This window comes from Lampris incognitus, chromosome 10 (assembly GCF_029633865.1).
Source record: "Lampris incognitus isolate fLamInc1 chromosome 10, fLamInc1.hap2, whole genome shotgun sequence".
In the NCBI taxonomy this organism is placed as follows: Eukaryota; Metazoa; Chordata; class Actinopteri; order Lampriformes; family Lampridae; genus Lampris; species Lampris incognitus.
The window spans coordinates 58,284,896-58,299,883 of NC_079220.1; the positions used below are offsets into that span (position 1 = coordinate 58,284,896).

General features: G+C 49.2%; 1 protein-coding gene across 1 annotated transcript in view; it reads left to right on the forward strand.

Annotated features, from left to right (window-relative positions):
* The first annotated feature begins 4,507 nt into the window (after positions 1-4,507).
* LOC130119892 (adhesion G protein-coupled receptor E1-like) overlaps positions 4,508-14,988 on the forward strand; it is a 25,505-nt gene continuing 15,024 nt past the window's right edge. Inside the window, 4 exon segments of the mRNA XM_056288484.1 lie at positions 4,508-4,538; positions 10,096-10,424; positions 10,426-10,468; positions 10,614-10,745. Coding sequence (XP_056144459.1) covers positions 4,508-4,538; positions 10,096-10,424; positions 10,426-10,468; positions 10,614-10,745 — 535 coding nt within the window.

Genomic DNA, 14,988 nt, shown 5'->3' on the forward strand with positions numbered 1-14,988 from the left:
AGGTAGATAGATAGATAGATAGATAGATAGATAGATAGATAGATAGATAGATAGATAGATAGATAGATAGATGGGTGGGTAGATAGATAGATAGATAGATAGATAGATAGATAGATAGATAGATAGATAGATAGATAGATAGATAGATAGATAGATAGATAGATAGATAGATAGATAGATGGATGGATGTACGGATGGATGTACGGATGGATGTACGGATGGACGGACAGGTAGATAGATGGATGGATGGATGGATGGATGGGTGGGTGGGTGGGTAGGTAGGTAGGTAGGTAGGTAGGTAGATGGATGGATGGATGGATGGATGGATGGATGGATGGATGGATGGATGGATAGATAGATAGATAGATAGATAGATAGATAGATAGATAGATAGATAGATAGATAGATAGATAGATAGATAGATAGATAGATAGATAGATAGATAGATAGATAGATAGATAGATGGGTGGGTGGGTGGGTGGGTAGGTAGGTAGGTAGATAGATAGATAGATAGATAGATAGATAGATAGATAGATAGATAGATAGATAGATAGATAGATAGATAGATAGATAGATAGATAGATAGATAGATAGATAGATGGGTGGGTAGATGGATGGGTGGGTGGGTGGGTGGATGGATGGATGGGTGGGTGGGTGGGTGGGTGGGTGGGTGGATGGATGGATAGATAGATAGATAGATAGATAGATAGATAGATAGATAGATAGATAGATAGATAGATAGATAGATAGATAGATAGATAGATAGATAGGTGGGTGGGTGGATAGGTAGGTATATAGGTAGATAGATAGATAGATGGATGGATGTAAGGGAAGAGAGAGAATAGGATGTATTCTCTTTGTCTAGAGTTTTATATGAGTTAGGTGATGATGTGCTAAGAGAGAAATGGTAGAAATAAGGTAGTGCAGCATGTTGAAGTGACAAGGAGGCAGGTTTAGCGTGAGCCTGGGCTACCGAAGGCCTCCGCACCACCAGCAGCATTAAGAGGAATCTGATGCTGCACGGCTCATCATGTCCAACGCTTACAAGGTGAAGGAAACTTCCACTTGTTTAACAACCTGGGTTTTATTTTTACAGTTTTTGCCATCGGGCACATCATTTTATTTTAATTTTTTTTCTACCCCCCCCCCCTTTCTCCCCAGTTGTATCTGGCCAATTACCCCACACCTCCGAGCTGTCCCGGTCTCTGCTCCACCTCCTCTGCTGATCCGGGGAGGGCTGCAGACTACCACATGCCTCCTCCCATACATGTGGAGTCACCAGCCGCTTCTTTTCACCTGACAGTGAGGAGTTTCACCAGGGGGATGTAGCACATGGGAGGATCACGCTATTCCCCCCAGTCCCCCCCCCCTTTAACAGGCGCCTGACCGACCAGAGGAGGCGCTAGTGCAGCAATCGGGACGTAGACCCACATCCGGCTTCCCACCCACAGGCACGGCTAATTGTGTCTGTAGGGACGCCCGACCAAGCCGGAGGTAACACGGGGATTCGAGCCGGTGGTCCCCATGTTGGTAGGCAACGGAATGGACCGCCACGGTACCCAGATGCCCCCGCCATAGGCGGAAATCCCGGGGGGACACGGCCCTCCCATCCTGGGAAAAATATGATACATCCCCCCCCCCCAATATTTCGCCCCTGGTTACAGCACTTCTTTTGGTGTCACCCCTCAGGAATTGCGCTTGAGAAAATGTCATGTAATGGCCCCCTCCATAGCTAATGTCAGATTTCCATGTCAGTTTGTAGTACCCACGAGCTTCCGGGAGGGGGCGACGATGAGTAATACTTCCGGTGTTCGGCAGAAGCAGTATCACGCTCGACGGGAGGAGTGGCTGAAGACGTGTTAGCTGTTGCTGTTCGGCTTAAGACAAGACCGGAACAGTTGCTAACCAACCTATAAGATGGCGGTACGGGGCCGGGGGGGGTACGGAGCCGGGGCTGGGGGGGTACGGAGGTACGGGGCCGGGGGGGGGCTGGGGGAGGTACGGGGCCGGGGCGGTACGGAGCCGGGGGGGCTGGGAGGGGGTACGGAGCCGGGGCGGTACGGGGCCGGGGGCTGGGGGGTAAGGAGGTACGGAGCCGGGGGTGGGGGGGGGGGTACGGGGCTGTTCGTGGTTGTACAACCAGACGAAACGTGATGAGCGGCTAAAACGGGAGCGCTTCGATCAGAAGCATGAAAGTAAAGCAGACTGTCGCTGTTGGATAAGCGGCCTCGCTAGCCGCGGCTAACGGGTCGGAACCTTCAGTCGCCTGGGTAACGTAGTCGGCCGCGGTGCGGGGGACCCGGGTTCGCGTCCCGGCTGCGGCGGTTCCCGAGCTGCCCCCCAATTCGCTCCACTTTCAGCGAGGCGAAAGAAGTTACACGTAACAACAAGGCCCTCGAACTCTCCCGGGTTGCTCGATCCACCTTGCTGAGAAGAAGCCGGGGCCGGACGAGCCTTACGCAGCACCCTCGAGACGGTTCCGAGAGGCCACCGGAAGAGGAGGAGGAGGAGGAGACGCCGACTCGTCATCAGGACTCGTCATCATGTCCCAGCAGCGGAGCCGTAAGTTAATGTCGTGTCGGATCAGTTTGCTGGCTTTGTTTACACCACGTGGTGGGGGTGGGAGGGTACTAGTTTTGTGAACCCGTCCGTCCCGGACGCGATATTATGAACCCTACATAGCCCTCGCCAAAATCCCGTACCCTGTCCCAAATCTCGCGAACGGACGCCGGATTTCCGCGAACGGACGCCGGATTTCCGCTGCGTTGCTAAGGAAACAATCAACTATCAACTCGGTGCGAAGCAAAGCTAACGTTAGCTACCTTCAATTTGAACTTATAAATCGTCTAAAAAGTGAACCATGGGGTTGAAATTAGGATTGTGAGGGAAAGAATAGCCTTAAGTTGACTAACCTAACAATTTTAGGTTACAAGGTCTGCCTCTGCTCCTTGGATACGTTATTGGTATTATAATTGTGATGCATTTGAGGCTTGATGAGACAAAGAATCAGAATGAACCCCAGCTAAAAGGTTACATTGAGTAGTACATCACGACAGAGTCAAATATGTCATCTTCCTGAGGGTGGCGCTAATGTGCAAGAGCTGAAGGTGGCGCTAATGTGTAAGACTTGTAAAAGTCATATTACTACAATATAGGAGCTCGTTTTGTTTGTAGTCATGATAAGGGGTGAAGTATCCTATGCTCAAACGTGGAGCAAGCAAAGATTGAGTTAAAAACGTTAATGTTGATTGTGGATAACTTAGACAGGTTAAATTGTGGGTGTACAGCGTTTCCTTGATGAGCGCTAACCCCATAACAACATATTTTCGCGTTGCTACGGTGGCGCACACGTGACAAAGCCAGAAACGGGATTTTGGCGAGGCCTATGTAGGGTTCATAATATCGCGTCCCACGGACTCCCCCAAGCATCGTTTGTAAGAAGGTTGGTGTGAGAAACACCGCATTCTACTACTGCTTACGAGTTACACGGCGGCACGGAGCGCGGCTTGCCCGGGCCGCGGCTTGCCCGGGCCGCGGCTTGCCCGGGCCGCGGCTTGCCCGGGCCGCGGCTTGCCCGGGCCGCGGCTTGCCCGGGCCGCGGCTTGCCCGGGCCGCGGCTTGCCCGGGCCGCGGCTTGCCCGGGCCGCGGCTTGCCCGGGCCGCGGCTTGCCCGGGCCGCGGCTTGCCCGCTTGCCCCCGCCGCTTCTCCTCCTCCTCCTCCGCCTTCAGCGCGACTGCGGGTCAATCTTCTTCTTCTCTCGCTTCACTGGCGGGTCGCAAACAACTGTAAGGTGCATACCGCCACCTACTGTACAAGAGTATAACGTCATTTTACCCTGTTAAAATTCTATCGCTCAGCCTTGCGTCACTTAACAAGAAGTAGAGTGCCCTCTGCGGAATCCCCTCTCCCCCTCCTTCTGTTCCCAGTATTCCCATCAGATTCCACTCCCGTCCCGCGTCCCCGACTCTATCCTGTGCCCTCTCTCTTCCCACTTCATGATGTTACCAGGAAATGTTGCATGTTCAGCGTTTTCTTTAACTCCACACTTCCCACACTTCCCACGGTCCCTTTCCCCATCATAAACAAAGTGCCATTTAATCCTGTGTGATCCAGTCTTGGTCTTGTTATTATGATTTCCTCCCTTCTTTATAATTCCTTCTTATGACAGACTTGTGTATTTCGTAATAGCCCCTTCCTTTCTGGTCTTCCTCCCACCTTTTCTGCCATATCTCCATTCCTTTCCTCTTACCCACTGCTTTTCCTTCTCCTTTTCCAAGTGGAGCTGATGCTGGTATTTCTTTTTGCAGTGCTACTTTTGCTAGTTTATCTGCACACTCGTTCCCTCCCAGTCCCTCATGTGCTGGCACCTACACCAGACCTGGACGTCTGTACCACCTCTGGACGGGCAAGTTTCAGAAGCAGAAGAAACTGTGATGGCGCTGCACAACGTTCTTACAAATTGCAACCGCATATTTAGAGATTGTACGAGACTAGCAACATCGGACGATGAGGAAACAACCCGAGCATCTTTGGCAAGGTAAGATAAATCGCTAGCTTTATGCTGTAATGCCTAACTGTGTTGTAATGTTGTAATCACTAACTCTGTGTTGTAACTATCTAATGACGCTTATGGCCAGATATGTGGTCTGGCTATTTAACGTTCGCTAGCTAGCAGGCAATGTTGTCTACCCAAGCCGTGCTTTAGATTTGTTAGAACCACGCTCCTTTGGCGGGTCTGAGTGGCTGCTCTGAGTCTCATAGCCTGTGTGTTTGTTCTTTTTGTCCTTTACTTAACGTTAGCCTGTTGTTGTGCTTGTTGTGTTTATTTCCATAACCTAGAATGCAAACATTGGGAGCAAGTGTCCGGTGGGCGAGAGGAAGACTTGTTGAATCAGAGTTAGCGGACCGGTTGCTGGGTCTGATCGATGAATTTCGTCAGGTGGTTGGGGAAGAGCAACGACTGCCTCGTAAGTTCCCATTCCTTTGTTTTTACCACGAAGTGAATTACATCTTGTGTGATGGCTAGAGGAACACAGATTTTGTTACCACACCTCTCCTCTTCTCAAGTTAAAAACAGAAAATACAATGGAAAGCCCAGCAAGCTGTTTGTACTTGATAGAGAGTACATCAAGATCAGTTCCTATTTAGCTTGGCTTGCTTTTTATAGTGACTTTTAAAGTCGTCACAGCTCGCGTTTGAAGGTTGCTGTATGTAGCCACCGCGAACAGCATTCATGAGATGACGATTATTGTCCAGACGACGGGTAGGGATCCACTTCGAGTTTGTTAGCCAAGAAATGGTTTCCATGCAATGCATTACAATTGCAATTACAAGTAGTTGCTGATTGTTTGGCCACTTAATTTGAAGCTCAGCATTGTAATAATAATAATAATGAATCTTATATAGCGCTTTTCTAGTACTCAAAGTTGCTTTACAATACATGGAGTGAACCAAGAGGACAGATGAACATAGCACAGACATACAGGAGTGGATGGGAAGGGGGGCTACGAGACGGAGAAGCGGCAGCCACACGACGCCAGCAGTACTCTCGTTACATTTATGAAAACGTCCATCCATCCATCCATCAGTTAAACCGATTATCCTGCTCTCAGGGTGGCGGGATGCTGGAGCCTATCCCAGCAGTCACTGGGCGGCAGGCGGGGAGACACCCTGGACAGGCCGCCAGGCCACCGCAGCGGGCGGGGAGACACCCCGGACAGGCCGCTAGGCCATCACAGCGGGTGGGGAGACACCCCAGACAGGCCGCCAGGCCATCACAGTGGGCGGGGAGACACCCTGGACAGGCTGCCAGGCCATCACAGTGGGCGGGGAGACACCCTGGACAGGCCGCCAGGCCATCACAGTGGGCGGGGAGACACCCTGGACAGGCCGACAGGCCATCACAGTGGGCGGGGAGACACCCTGGACAGGCCGCCAGGCCATCAAAGCGGGCTGGGAGACACCCTGGACAGGCCGACAGGCCATCACAGTGGGCGGGGAGACACCCCGGACAGGCCGCCAGGCCGTCACAGCGGGCGGGGAGACACCCTGGACAGGCCATCACAGCGGGCGGGGAGACACCCCAGACAGGCCATCACAGCGGGTGGGGAGACACCCCAGACAGGCCGCCAGGCCATCACAGTGGGCGGGGAGACACCCTGGACAGGCTGCCAGGCCATCACAGTGGGCGGGGAGACACCCTGGACAGGCCGCCAGGCCATCACAGTGGGCGGGGAGACACCCTGGACAGGCCGACAGGCCATCACAGTGGGCGGGGAGACACCCTGGACAGGCTGCCAGGCCATCACAGTGGGCGGGGAGACACCCTGGACAGGCCGCCAGGCCATCAAAGCGGGCTGGGAGACACCCTGGACAGGCCGACAGGCCATCACAGTGGGCGGGGAGACACCCCGGACAGGCCGCCAGGCCGTCACAGCGGGCGGGGAGACACCCTGGACAGGCCATCACAGCGGGCGGGGAGACACCCTGGACAGGCCGACAGGCCATCACAGTGGGCGGGGAGACACCCCGGACAGGCCGCCAGGCTGTCACAGCGGGCGGGGAGACACCCTGGACAGGCCGTCACAGCGGGCGGGGAGACACCTCGGACAGGCCGCCAGGCCATCACAGTGGGCGGGGAGACACCCTGGACAGGCCGCCAGGCCATCACAGGGCGATAATATTAAAACTTTGAAAATCCAGAATGGCCAAAATGACCGTATGGTCGTTCTAGTCTAAAATGCCGGATGCAAGTGCGGGTATGGGGGCTAATGGTGAAGTTGCACCAGACGTCCATTGGACCAGAATGGGGGTCAACTGGGCTTTCTAAAGTACTGTACCAAGATGAAGCCTCCCCGTCGCGCCAGATCCAAACCAGGACGCTATCGGCACGAGAGATGTGGTCACAAGTGGAAACAGAAAGCAGGGGAGTTGGTTTGCAACTGGAAACGCACCGAACAAGGAAACCTCTTGGCTGCTCTGAGAAGATGAGGAAGACCGGCAAAGGCGAGGTCGACTATGTTTTCTTGAAAAAGGTGTTGCCACGCCATCCAGCTCGGAGATCCGCTTCCTGGTGGGAGCTGGTACAGTAGGGAAGAAGGGGTTACTGGGGTTCCATGACAAGTGGTGAGGAGAGACGGGCCAAAAGCCCAGGGACCTGCGGGTGGACACGGCTTCTGCTGTGGCTGGGGCATCGGAGGAACCAACCTACCGTGTCTGCTGCCTGCTTTCACAAACCCGCTGGAACATCGAAGGACTGGAAGGAGTTTGAAACAGACTAGCTGACTGCTCCGTAGGAGGAGAAAGATGCTGATTTATGCTCATGGAAAGGACCCAACTGTGGACACTTTTGGATGACCATTAACATTTGGAACATTTGCAGAGCAAGGGAACATCATTTTTGATCAACAAAGGTTTTCAGGAAAATTAGTTCACTGTATCTGATTTGAAGGGTGGGGGGGGCGGTGTTGTTCTGGTGATTGTAATAAATACCCCCTGGATAGATCAGACAGATGCTTTACAGGGTTCATAGGCTTATTTGTTTCTGAAAATGGCACAAACATGACGTACATTAAGGTAAAGTTAGGAGAGCTGCTATGACGTTGCGTACGTATGATGCCTTGGTGAGAATGACGCAGCAGAATGAGAAAGCACTTTGCAAAATGCTCGCTTCTGCTCATGTTTCAAGGATGGGCTGGGGTGTCGATAACCAGCCAGAAAACGACAACTTTTTGAATGATGTTTTGGGTTTCTGTGTAAATTGTGAAACTGATTCACATAATTTCTTCATTGCCTTATGTATCATATGAATTGCTTATTTCTGTCTTGTGCAGGTTTATTTGAATAAAAAAATGCTTATTTATTAAAAAAAAAAAAAAGGTAGTTGCTAATTGTTTGATGCATATGCTTTCATTTTCGCTATTTAGATTTTGAGGCTCCTCAGAAGAAGCGCATCTCCCATTGTTTGGACATTTCCACGGACAAGCCATCGGTGGGACACGGATATGTCCTGGATTTAATGGCACACAGTTCATTGCCGTACCAGTCTTATTTCAGTGGAGAAGCATGGAACCGGTTCTAGATTAGGCACCGCCACCAAGATGGTGGAAAAGGGCCTGTAGAGTGACTTATTTTTCTCGGGCCTTAGAAACAGCATGCGCTGAGGCAAACATGGAAGTGTGTGCTCACCTGGGCTTTCCGGGCTTTTATTATTGTGTGGATGTCCCTTTCACTGGACACTCGCCCCTGGGCTGCAATGGAAAATAATGTTCTTCCTGAAGTAAATAGATATTAAATTGCAGCATCTTGCTTACACTGCACTTTTAGCATTTAAAGGTTATTGAAGGATTGCTATCAACCTACACGACTGGCCTCGGGTACATATACTTTGCAGTCAGCCTCGTGCAACTCATGAAGAGTCCATGTTGACGTATTACAGCCCTCCAAACAACATAATTGTTATCATTAAATATGTAGAAATATGCCTTTTCATCTTCTGTGCACAAAACCCAATGAAAGGTTTTTGGAGGGCTACAGTTTTGACTTCCTTTGTCGTTCAACATTCTGTGTTATTTCAGTAGTTTTTTCCTCTCCGGAGTCTGTCATTTGCATTGTTTTTTGCATTTGTTTCAGACCTTCTAAAAACATTTTTTTAGCACTGTGCAAATTTCCGAGATGTATGGCCAAGACAGACTGAGGACTGATGTTTTGCAGACTTGGAGCGGGACCTGACATGAAGAGCTGCGGCCTGTCGGTTTTCCTGGGTGAGTGGACAGAACTCATTATTCCTGTTGCTGTTGGATGCAGACCTGCGAACCGGTACGCTGAGCGGTTCAGATACCTGCACAGGAGATGGGGTTGATCCAAAGCTGCATGGACGCTGATTTGATTCTCTCTGTGGCTCTGAGATTTGAAGCGTCGACATGCAAAAAAAAGAAGTAGAGTTTCAGTGGTTTTCTATTTAAGTGGCAGTGCCTGTCTAACTTTTCTAACAACTTACAAACACTCTCCTCCTGTTATGAAATGTGGCACTATTTTAGACAACGGTTAATGACGCAACAGTCGCCTCTTCATCATTTCCTTCTTGTAAGAATCTTTGATTAATCACCCATTTAGTAATTGTAATATTCAATAATAGTGTAATACTCCGTGAAGAAAATGATTGCTATTGGTTCTGCTATTGCTGCAGTGGCCTTCATGTAAATACTGTTGGTGGTAGCGATGATGGTGGTGGAAGGCTTAAGCTGTAAAAATAACAACCCTTAAACAAACGGAAATGTTCTGGCAGCTGGGGCGCCAATAAAATAGTGTAAATAACAGAAATGAACCAACTCATAAAACTCACTTTCACGTTATTTTACATTAGACTCGTAAGTTCAGTCTATTTTTGTAATTTCATGAACATTTCCATGTACTTCTGAAACACAGGAAAAATCTGTGAAATAAAAAGGAAAAAAGCTGTTATAGAGTTTTTTGCAGTGTACACTATCTTATCATTATTATCATTTTAATAATAATAAATAATGATAATAATTAGTTTTATTATTTAAGTATGTAATATATGCTTATATTGCATACTGATATACATATAGTATATAATGTATAGCGTTATATATAAACAATAAGTATTAAAGTTACGATATTAGAATGTAATATATAGTGACATACCTGTCGTGCTTACCTCCAGCATTCTATTTATTATTCCATTTATTTCTTTTGTATTTTTATTGGGGGGGGGGTGATTTTGTGTGTGAGTGATATATGTAAGTACTAGAGGCTGCTTTGAACCGGAGTCACATTTCTCATATGCATAGGCACACTTGGCCAATACAGTTGATTTTAATTGATTATCATTTTAGAATAAAAACGATAATTATCTTGCCGTTTCTCTATCACTCTTCCTAACGCTCCATTGCCTCTTTCTTCCTCAGGTTTGCTCTTTACCCTTGCCCATTGTGGTGTTTCTGCTGGTATGGATGATGTACACATGCAGATAATACACAAAAGCTTTTAACCTGAGACTCTGGATGAAATGCAAGCCGTTGTTGCTTAATATTGTTGGAATTTTCTTTTTCTTGTGTTGTTGTTGTGAGCAGGTCCCTGTGACGGGTACACCAACATAACAGAACCGTGGCGTAACCGCGGCTTCAGGTCCACCTCTTTCCCTGGGTACCCAAATAACGATGCTGCTCTCGTCAACAAGTGGGTGCGCTTCTCCGGAATTGGGGGAGACAGAGTTGTTGCATCCTGTGTTGGCATGAATGTTGGTGGCACTGCGCACACCATCCATGTACCATTTACATATCCCACCACTGAGTCCAAGACCCCAACAACAGGGACTGCGTTTGGAAGCACATATTCTTGCACCCACACACACGTGTTAGTGAGTGTGGCCCTGTGTGCTGGAAGCAGCTTCTACGTGTACAAACCGTTTAAACCACCCCCACAACAATATGGGCTACGTAACCTGTGAGTGGCGCCGCACATCCCTCCAAGTCTTTATTTCTCTTGTCAGAAAGTAGCAGCTCACTTCATTATGAAGTGTGTGTGTGTGTGTGTGTGTGTGTGTGTGTGTGTGTGTGTGTGTGTGTGTGTGTGTGGTATTTCGGTTCAGATCATTACGTCTGCAAACAGGACTCCTGTGGACCACTTGCTGAGTGTGATAGTGAAAATGGTTGCGTTTGCGTCACTGGCTATGAAATCCCCCAAACTCACCGACCAGCAGCAGAATCTTATGGCTGTGTTGGTAAGTAGATGTACCATAGTGTGTAGTGTTGGTGAGCAGAGGTACTGTAGTGTGTAGTGTTGGTGAGCAGAGGTACTGTAGTGTGTAGTGTTGGTGAGCAGAGGTACTGTAGTGTGTAGTGTTGGTGAGCAGAGGTACTGTAGTGTGTAGTGTTGGTGAGCAGAGGTACCGTAGTGTGTAGTGTTGGTGAGCAGAGGTACTGTAGTGTGTAGTGTTGGTGAGCAGAGGTACCGTAGTGTGTAGTGTTGGTGAGCAGAGGTACTATAGTGTGTAGTGTTGGTGAGCAGAGGTACTGTAGTGTGTAGTGTTGGTGAGCAGAGGTACTGTAGTGTGTAGTGTTGGTAAGTAGATGTACCATAGTGTGTAGTGTTGGTGAGCAGAGGTACTGTAGTGTGTAGTGTTGGTGAGCAGAGGTACCGTAGTGTGTAGTGTTGGTAAGCAGAGGTACTGTAGTGTGTAGTGTTGGTGAGCAGAGGTACTGTAGTGTGTAGTGTTGGTAAGTAGATGTACCATAGTGTGTAGTGTTGGTGAGCAGAGGTACTGTAGTGTGTAGTGTTGGTAAGTAGATGTACCATAGTGTGTAGTGTTGGTGAGCAGAGGTACTGTAGTGTGTAGTGTTGGTGAGCAGAGGTACTGTAGTGTGTAGTGTTGGTGAGCAGAGGTACTGTAGTGTGTAGTGTTGGTAAGTAGATGTACCATAGTGTGTAGTGTTGGTGAGCAGAGGTACTGTAGTGTGTAGTGTTGGTGAGCAGAGGTACTGTAGTGTGTAGTGTTGGTGAGCAGAGGTACTGTAGTGTGTAGTGTTGGTGAGCAGAGTACCGTAGTGTGTGGTGTTGGTGAGCAGAGGTACCGTAGTGTGTAGTGTTGGTGAGCAGAGGTACTGTAGTGTGTAGTGTTGGTGAGCAGAGGTACTGTAGTGTGTAGTGTTGGTGAGCAGAGGTACTGTAGTGTGTAGTGTTGGTGAGCAGAGGTACCGTAGTGTGTGGTGTTGGTGAGCAGAGGTACCGTAGTGTGTAGTGTTGGTGAGCAGAGGTACTGTAGTGTGTAGTGTTGGTGAGCAGAGGTACTGTAGTGTGTAGTGTTGGTAAGTAGATGTACCATAGTGTGTAGTGTTGGTGAGCAGAGGTACCGTAGTGTGTAGTGTTGGTGAGCAGAGGTACTGTAGTGTGTAGTGTTGGTGAGCAGAGGTACCGTAGTGTGTAGTGTTGGTGAGCAGAGGTACTGTAGTGTGTAGTGTTGGTGAGCAGAGGTACTGTAGTGTGTAGTGTTGGTGAGCAGAGGTACTGTAGTGTGTAGTGTTAGGGAGCAGAGGTACTGTAGTGTGTAGTGTTGGTGAGCAGAGGTACCGTAGTGTGTAGTGTTGGTGAGCAGAGGTACTGTAGTGTGTAGTGTTGGGTGAGCAGAGGTACTGTAGTGTGTAGTGTTGGTGAGCAGAGGTACCGTAGTGTGTAGTGTTGGTGAGCAGAGGTACTGTAGTGTGTAGTGTTGGTGAGCAGAGGTACTGTAGTGTGTAGTGTTGGTGAGCAGAGGTACTGTAGTGTGTAGTGTTAGGGAGCAGAGGTACTGTAGTGTGTAGTGTTGGTGAGCAGAGGTACCGTAGTGTGTAGTGTTGGTGAGCAGAGGTACTGTAGTGTTGGTGAGCAGAGGTACTGTAGTGTGTAGTGTTGGTGAGCAGAGGTACCGTAGTGTGTAGTGTTGGTGAGCAGAGGTACTGTAGTGTGTAGTGTTGGTGAGCAGAGGTACCGTAGTGTGTAGTGTTGGTGAGCAGAGGTACTGTAGTGTGTAGTGTTGGTGAGCAGAGGTACTGTAGTGTGTAGTGTTGGTGAGCAGAGGTACTGTAGTGTGTAGTGTTGGTGAGCAGAGGTACCGTAGTGTGTAGTGTTGGTGAGCAGAGGTACTGTAGTGTGTAGTGTTGGTGAGCAGAGGTACCGTAGTGTGTAGTGTTGGTGAGCAGAGGTACTGTAGTGTGTAGTGTTGGTGAGCAGAGGTACTGTAAGTGTGTAGTGTTGGTGAGCAGAGGTACTGTAGTGTGTAGTGTTGGTGAGCAGAGGTACTGTAGTGTGTAGTGTTGGTGAGCAGAGGTACCGTAGTGTGTAGTGTTGGTGAGCAGAGGTACCGTAGTGTGTAGTGTTGGTGAGCAGAGGTACTGTAGTGTGTAGTGTTGGTGAGCAGAGGTACCGTAGTGTGTAGTGTTGGTGAGCAGAGGTACTGTAGTGTGTAGTGTTGGTGAGCAGAGGTACTGTAGTGTGTAGTGTTGGTGAGCAGAGGTACTGTAGTGTGTAGTGTTGGTGAGCAGAGGTACCGTAGTGTGTAGTGTTGGTGAGCAGAGGTACTGTAGTGTGTAGTGTTGGTGAGCAGAGGTACTGTAGTGTGTAGTGTTGGTGAGCAGAGGTACTGTAGTGTGTAGTGTTGGTGAGCAGAGGTACTGTAGTGTGTAGTGTTGGTGAGCAGAGGATACTCTAGTGTGTAGTGTTGGTGAGCAGAGGTACCGTAGTGTGTAGTGTTGGTGAGCAGAGGTACTGTAGTGTGTAGTGTTGGTGAGCAGAGGTACTGTAGTGTGTAGTGTTGGTGAGCAGAGGTACTGTAGTGTTGGTGAGCAGAGGTACTGTAGTGTGTGGTGTTGGTGAGCAGAGGTACTGTAGTGTGTGGTGTTGGTGAGCAGAGGTACTGTAGTGTGTAGTGTTGGTGAGTAGAGGTACTGTAGTGTGTAGTGTTGGTGAGCAGAGGTACCGTAGTGTGTAGTGTTGGTGAGCAGAGGTACTGTAGTGTTGGTGAGCAGAGGTACTGTAGTGTGTAGTGTTGGTGAGCAGAGGTACTGTAGTGTGTAGTGTTGGTGAGCAGAGGTACCGTAGTGTGTAGTGTTGGTGAGCAGAGGTACTGTAGTGTGTAGTGTTGGTGAGCAGAGGTACTGTAGTGTGTAGTGTTGGTGAGCAGAGGTACTGTAGTGTGTAGTGTTGGTGAGCAGAGGTACTGTAGTGTGTAGTGTTGGTGAGCAGAGGTACTCGTAGTGTGTAGTGTTGGTGAGCAGAGGTACCTGTAGTGTGTAGTGTTGGTGAGCAGAGGTACTGTAGTGTGTGGTGTTGGTGAGCAGAGGTACTGTAGTGTGTAGTGTTGGTGAGCAGAGGTACTGTAGTGTTGGTGAGCAGAGGTACTGTAGTGTGTAGTGTTGGTGAGCAGAGGTACTGTAGTGTGTAGTGTTGGTGAGCAGAGGTACTGTAGTGTGTAGTGTTGGTGAGCAGAGGTACTGTAGTGTGTAGTGTTGGTGAGCAGAGGTACTGTAGTGTGTAGTGTTGGTGAGCAGAGGTTCCGTAGTGTGTAGTGTTGGTGAGCAGAGGTACTGTAGTGTGTGGTGTTGGTGAGCAGAGGTACTGTAGTGTGTAGTGTTGGTGAGCAGAGGTACCTGTAGTGTTGGTGAGCAGAGGTACCTGTAGTGTGTAGTGTTGGTGAGCAGAGGTACTGTAGTGTGTAGTGTTGGTGAGCAGAGGTACTGTAGTGTGTAGTGTTGGTGAGCAGAGGTACCGTAGTGTGTAGTGTTGGTGAGCAGAGGTACCGTAGTGTGTAGTGTTGGTGAGCAGAGGTACTGTAGTGTGTAGTGTTGGTGAGCAGAGGTACTGTAGTGTGTAGTGTTGGTGAGCAGAGGTACTGTAGTGTGTAGTGTTGGTGGCAGAGGTACTGTAGTGTGTAGTGTTGGTGAGCAGAGGTACTGTAGTGTGTAGTGTTGGTGAGCAGAGGTACCGTAGTGTGTAGTGTTGGTGAGCAGAGGTACCGTAGTGTGTAGTGTTGGTGAGCAGAGGTACTGTAGTGTGTAGTGTTGGTGAGCAGAGGTACCGTAGTGTGTAGTGTTGGTGAGCAGAGGTACTGTAGTGTGTAGTGTTGGTGAGCAGAGGTACCGTAGTGTGTAGTGTTGGTGAGCAGAGGTACTGTAGTGTGTAGTGTTGGTGAGCAGAGGTACTGTAGTGTGTAGTGTTGGTGAGCAGAGGTACCATAGTGTTGGTGAGCAGAGGTACCGTAGTGTGTAGTGTTGGTGAGCAGAGGTACCGTAGTGTGTAGTGTTGGTGAGCAGAGGTACCATAGTGTTGGTGAGCAGAGGTACCGTAGTGTGTAGTGTTGGTGAGCAGAGGTACCGTAGTGTGTAGTGTTGGTGAGCAGAGGTACCATAGTGTTGGTGAGCAGATGTACCGTAGTGTGTAGTGTTGGTGAGCAGAGGTACTGTAGTGTGTAGTGTTGGTGAGCAGAGGTACCG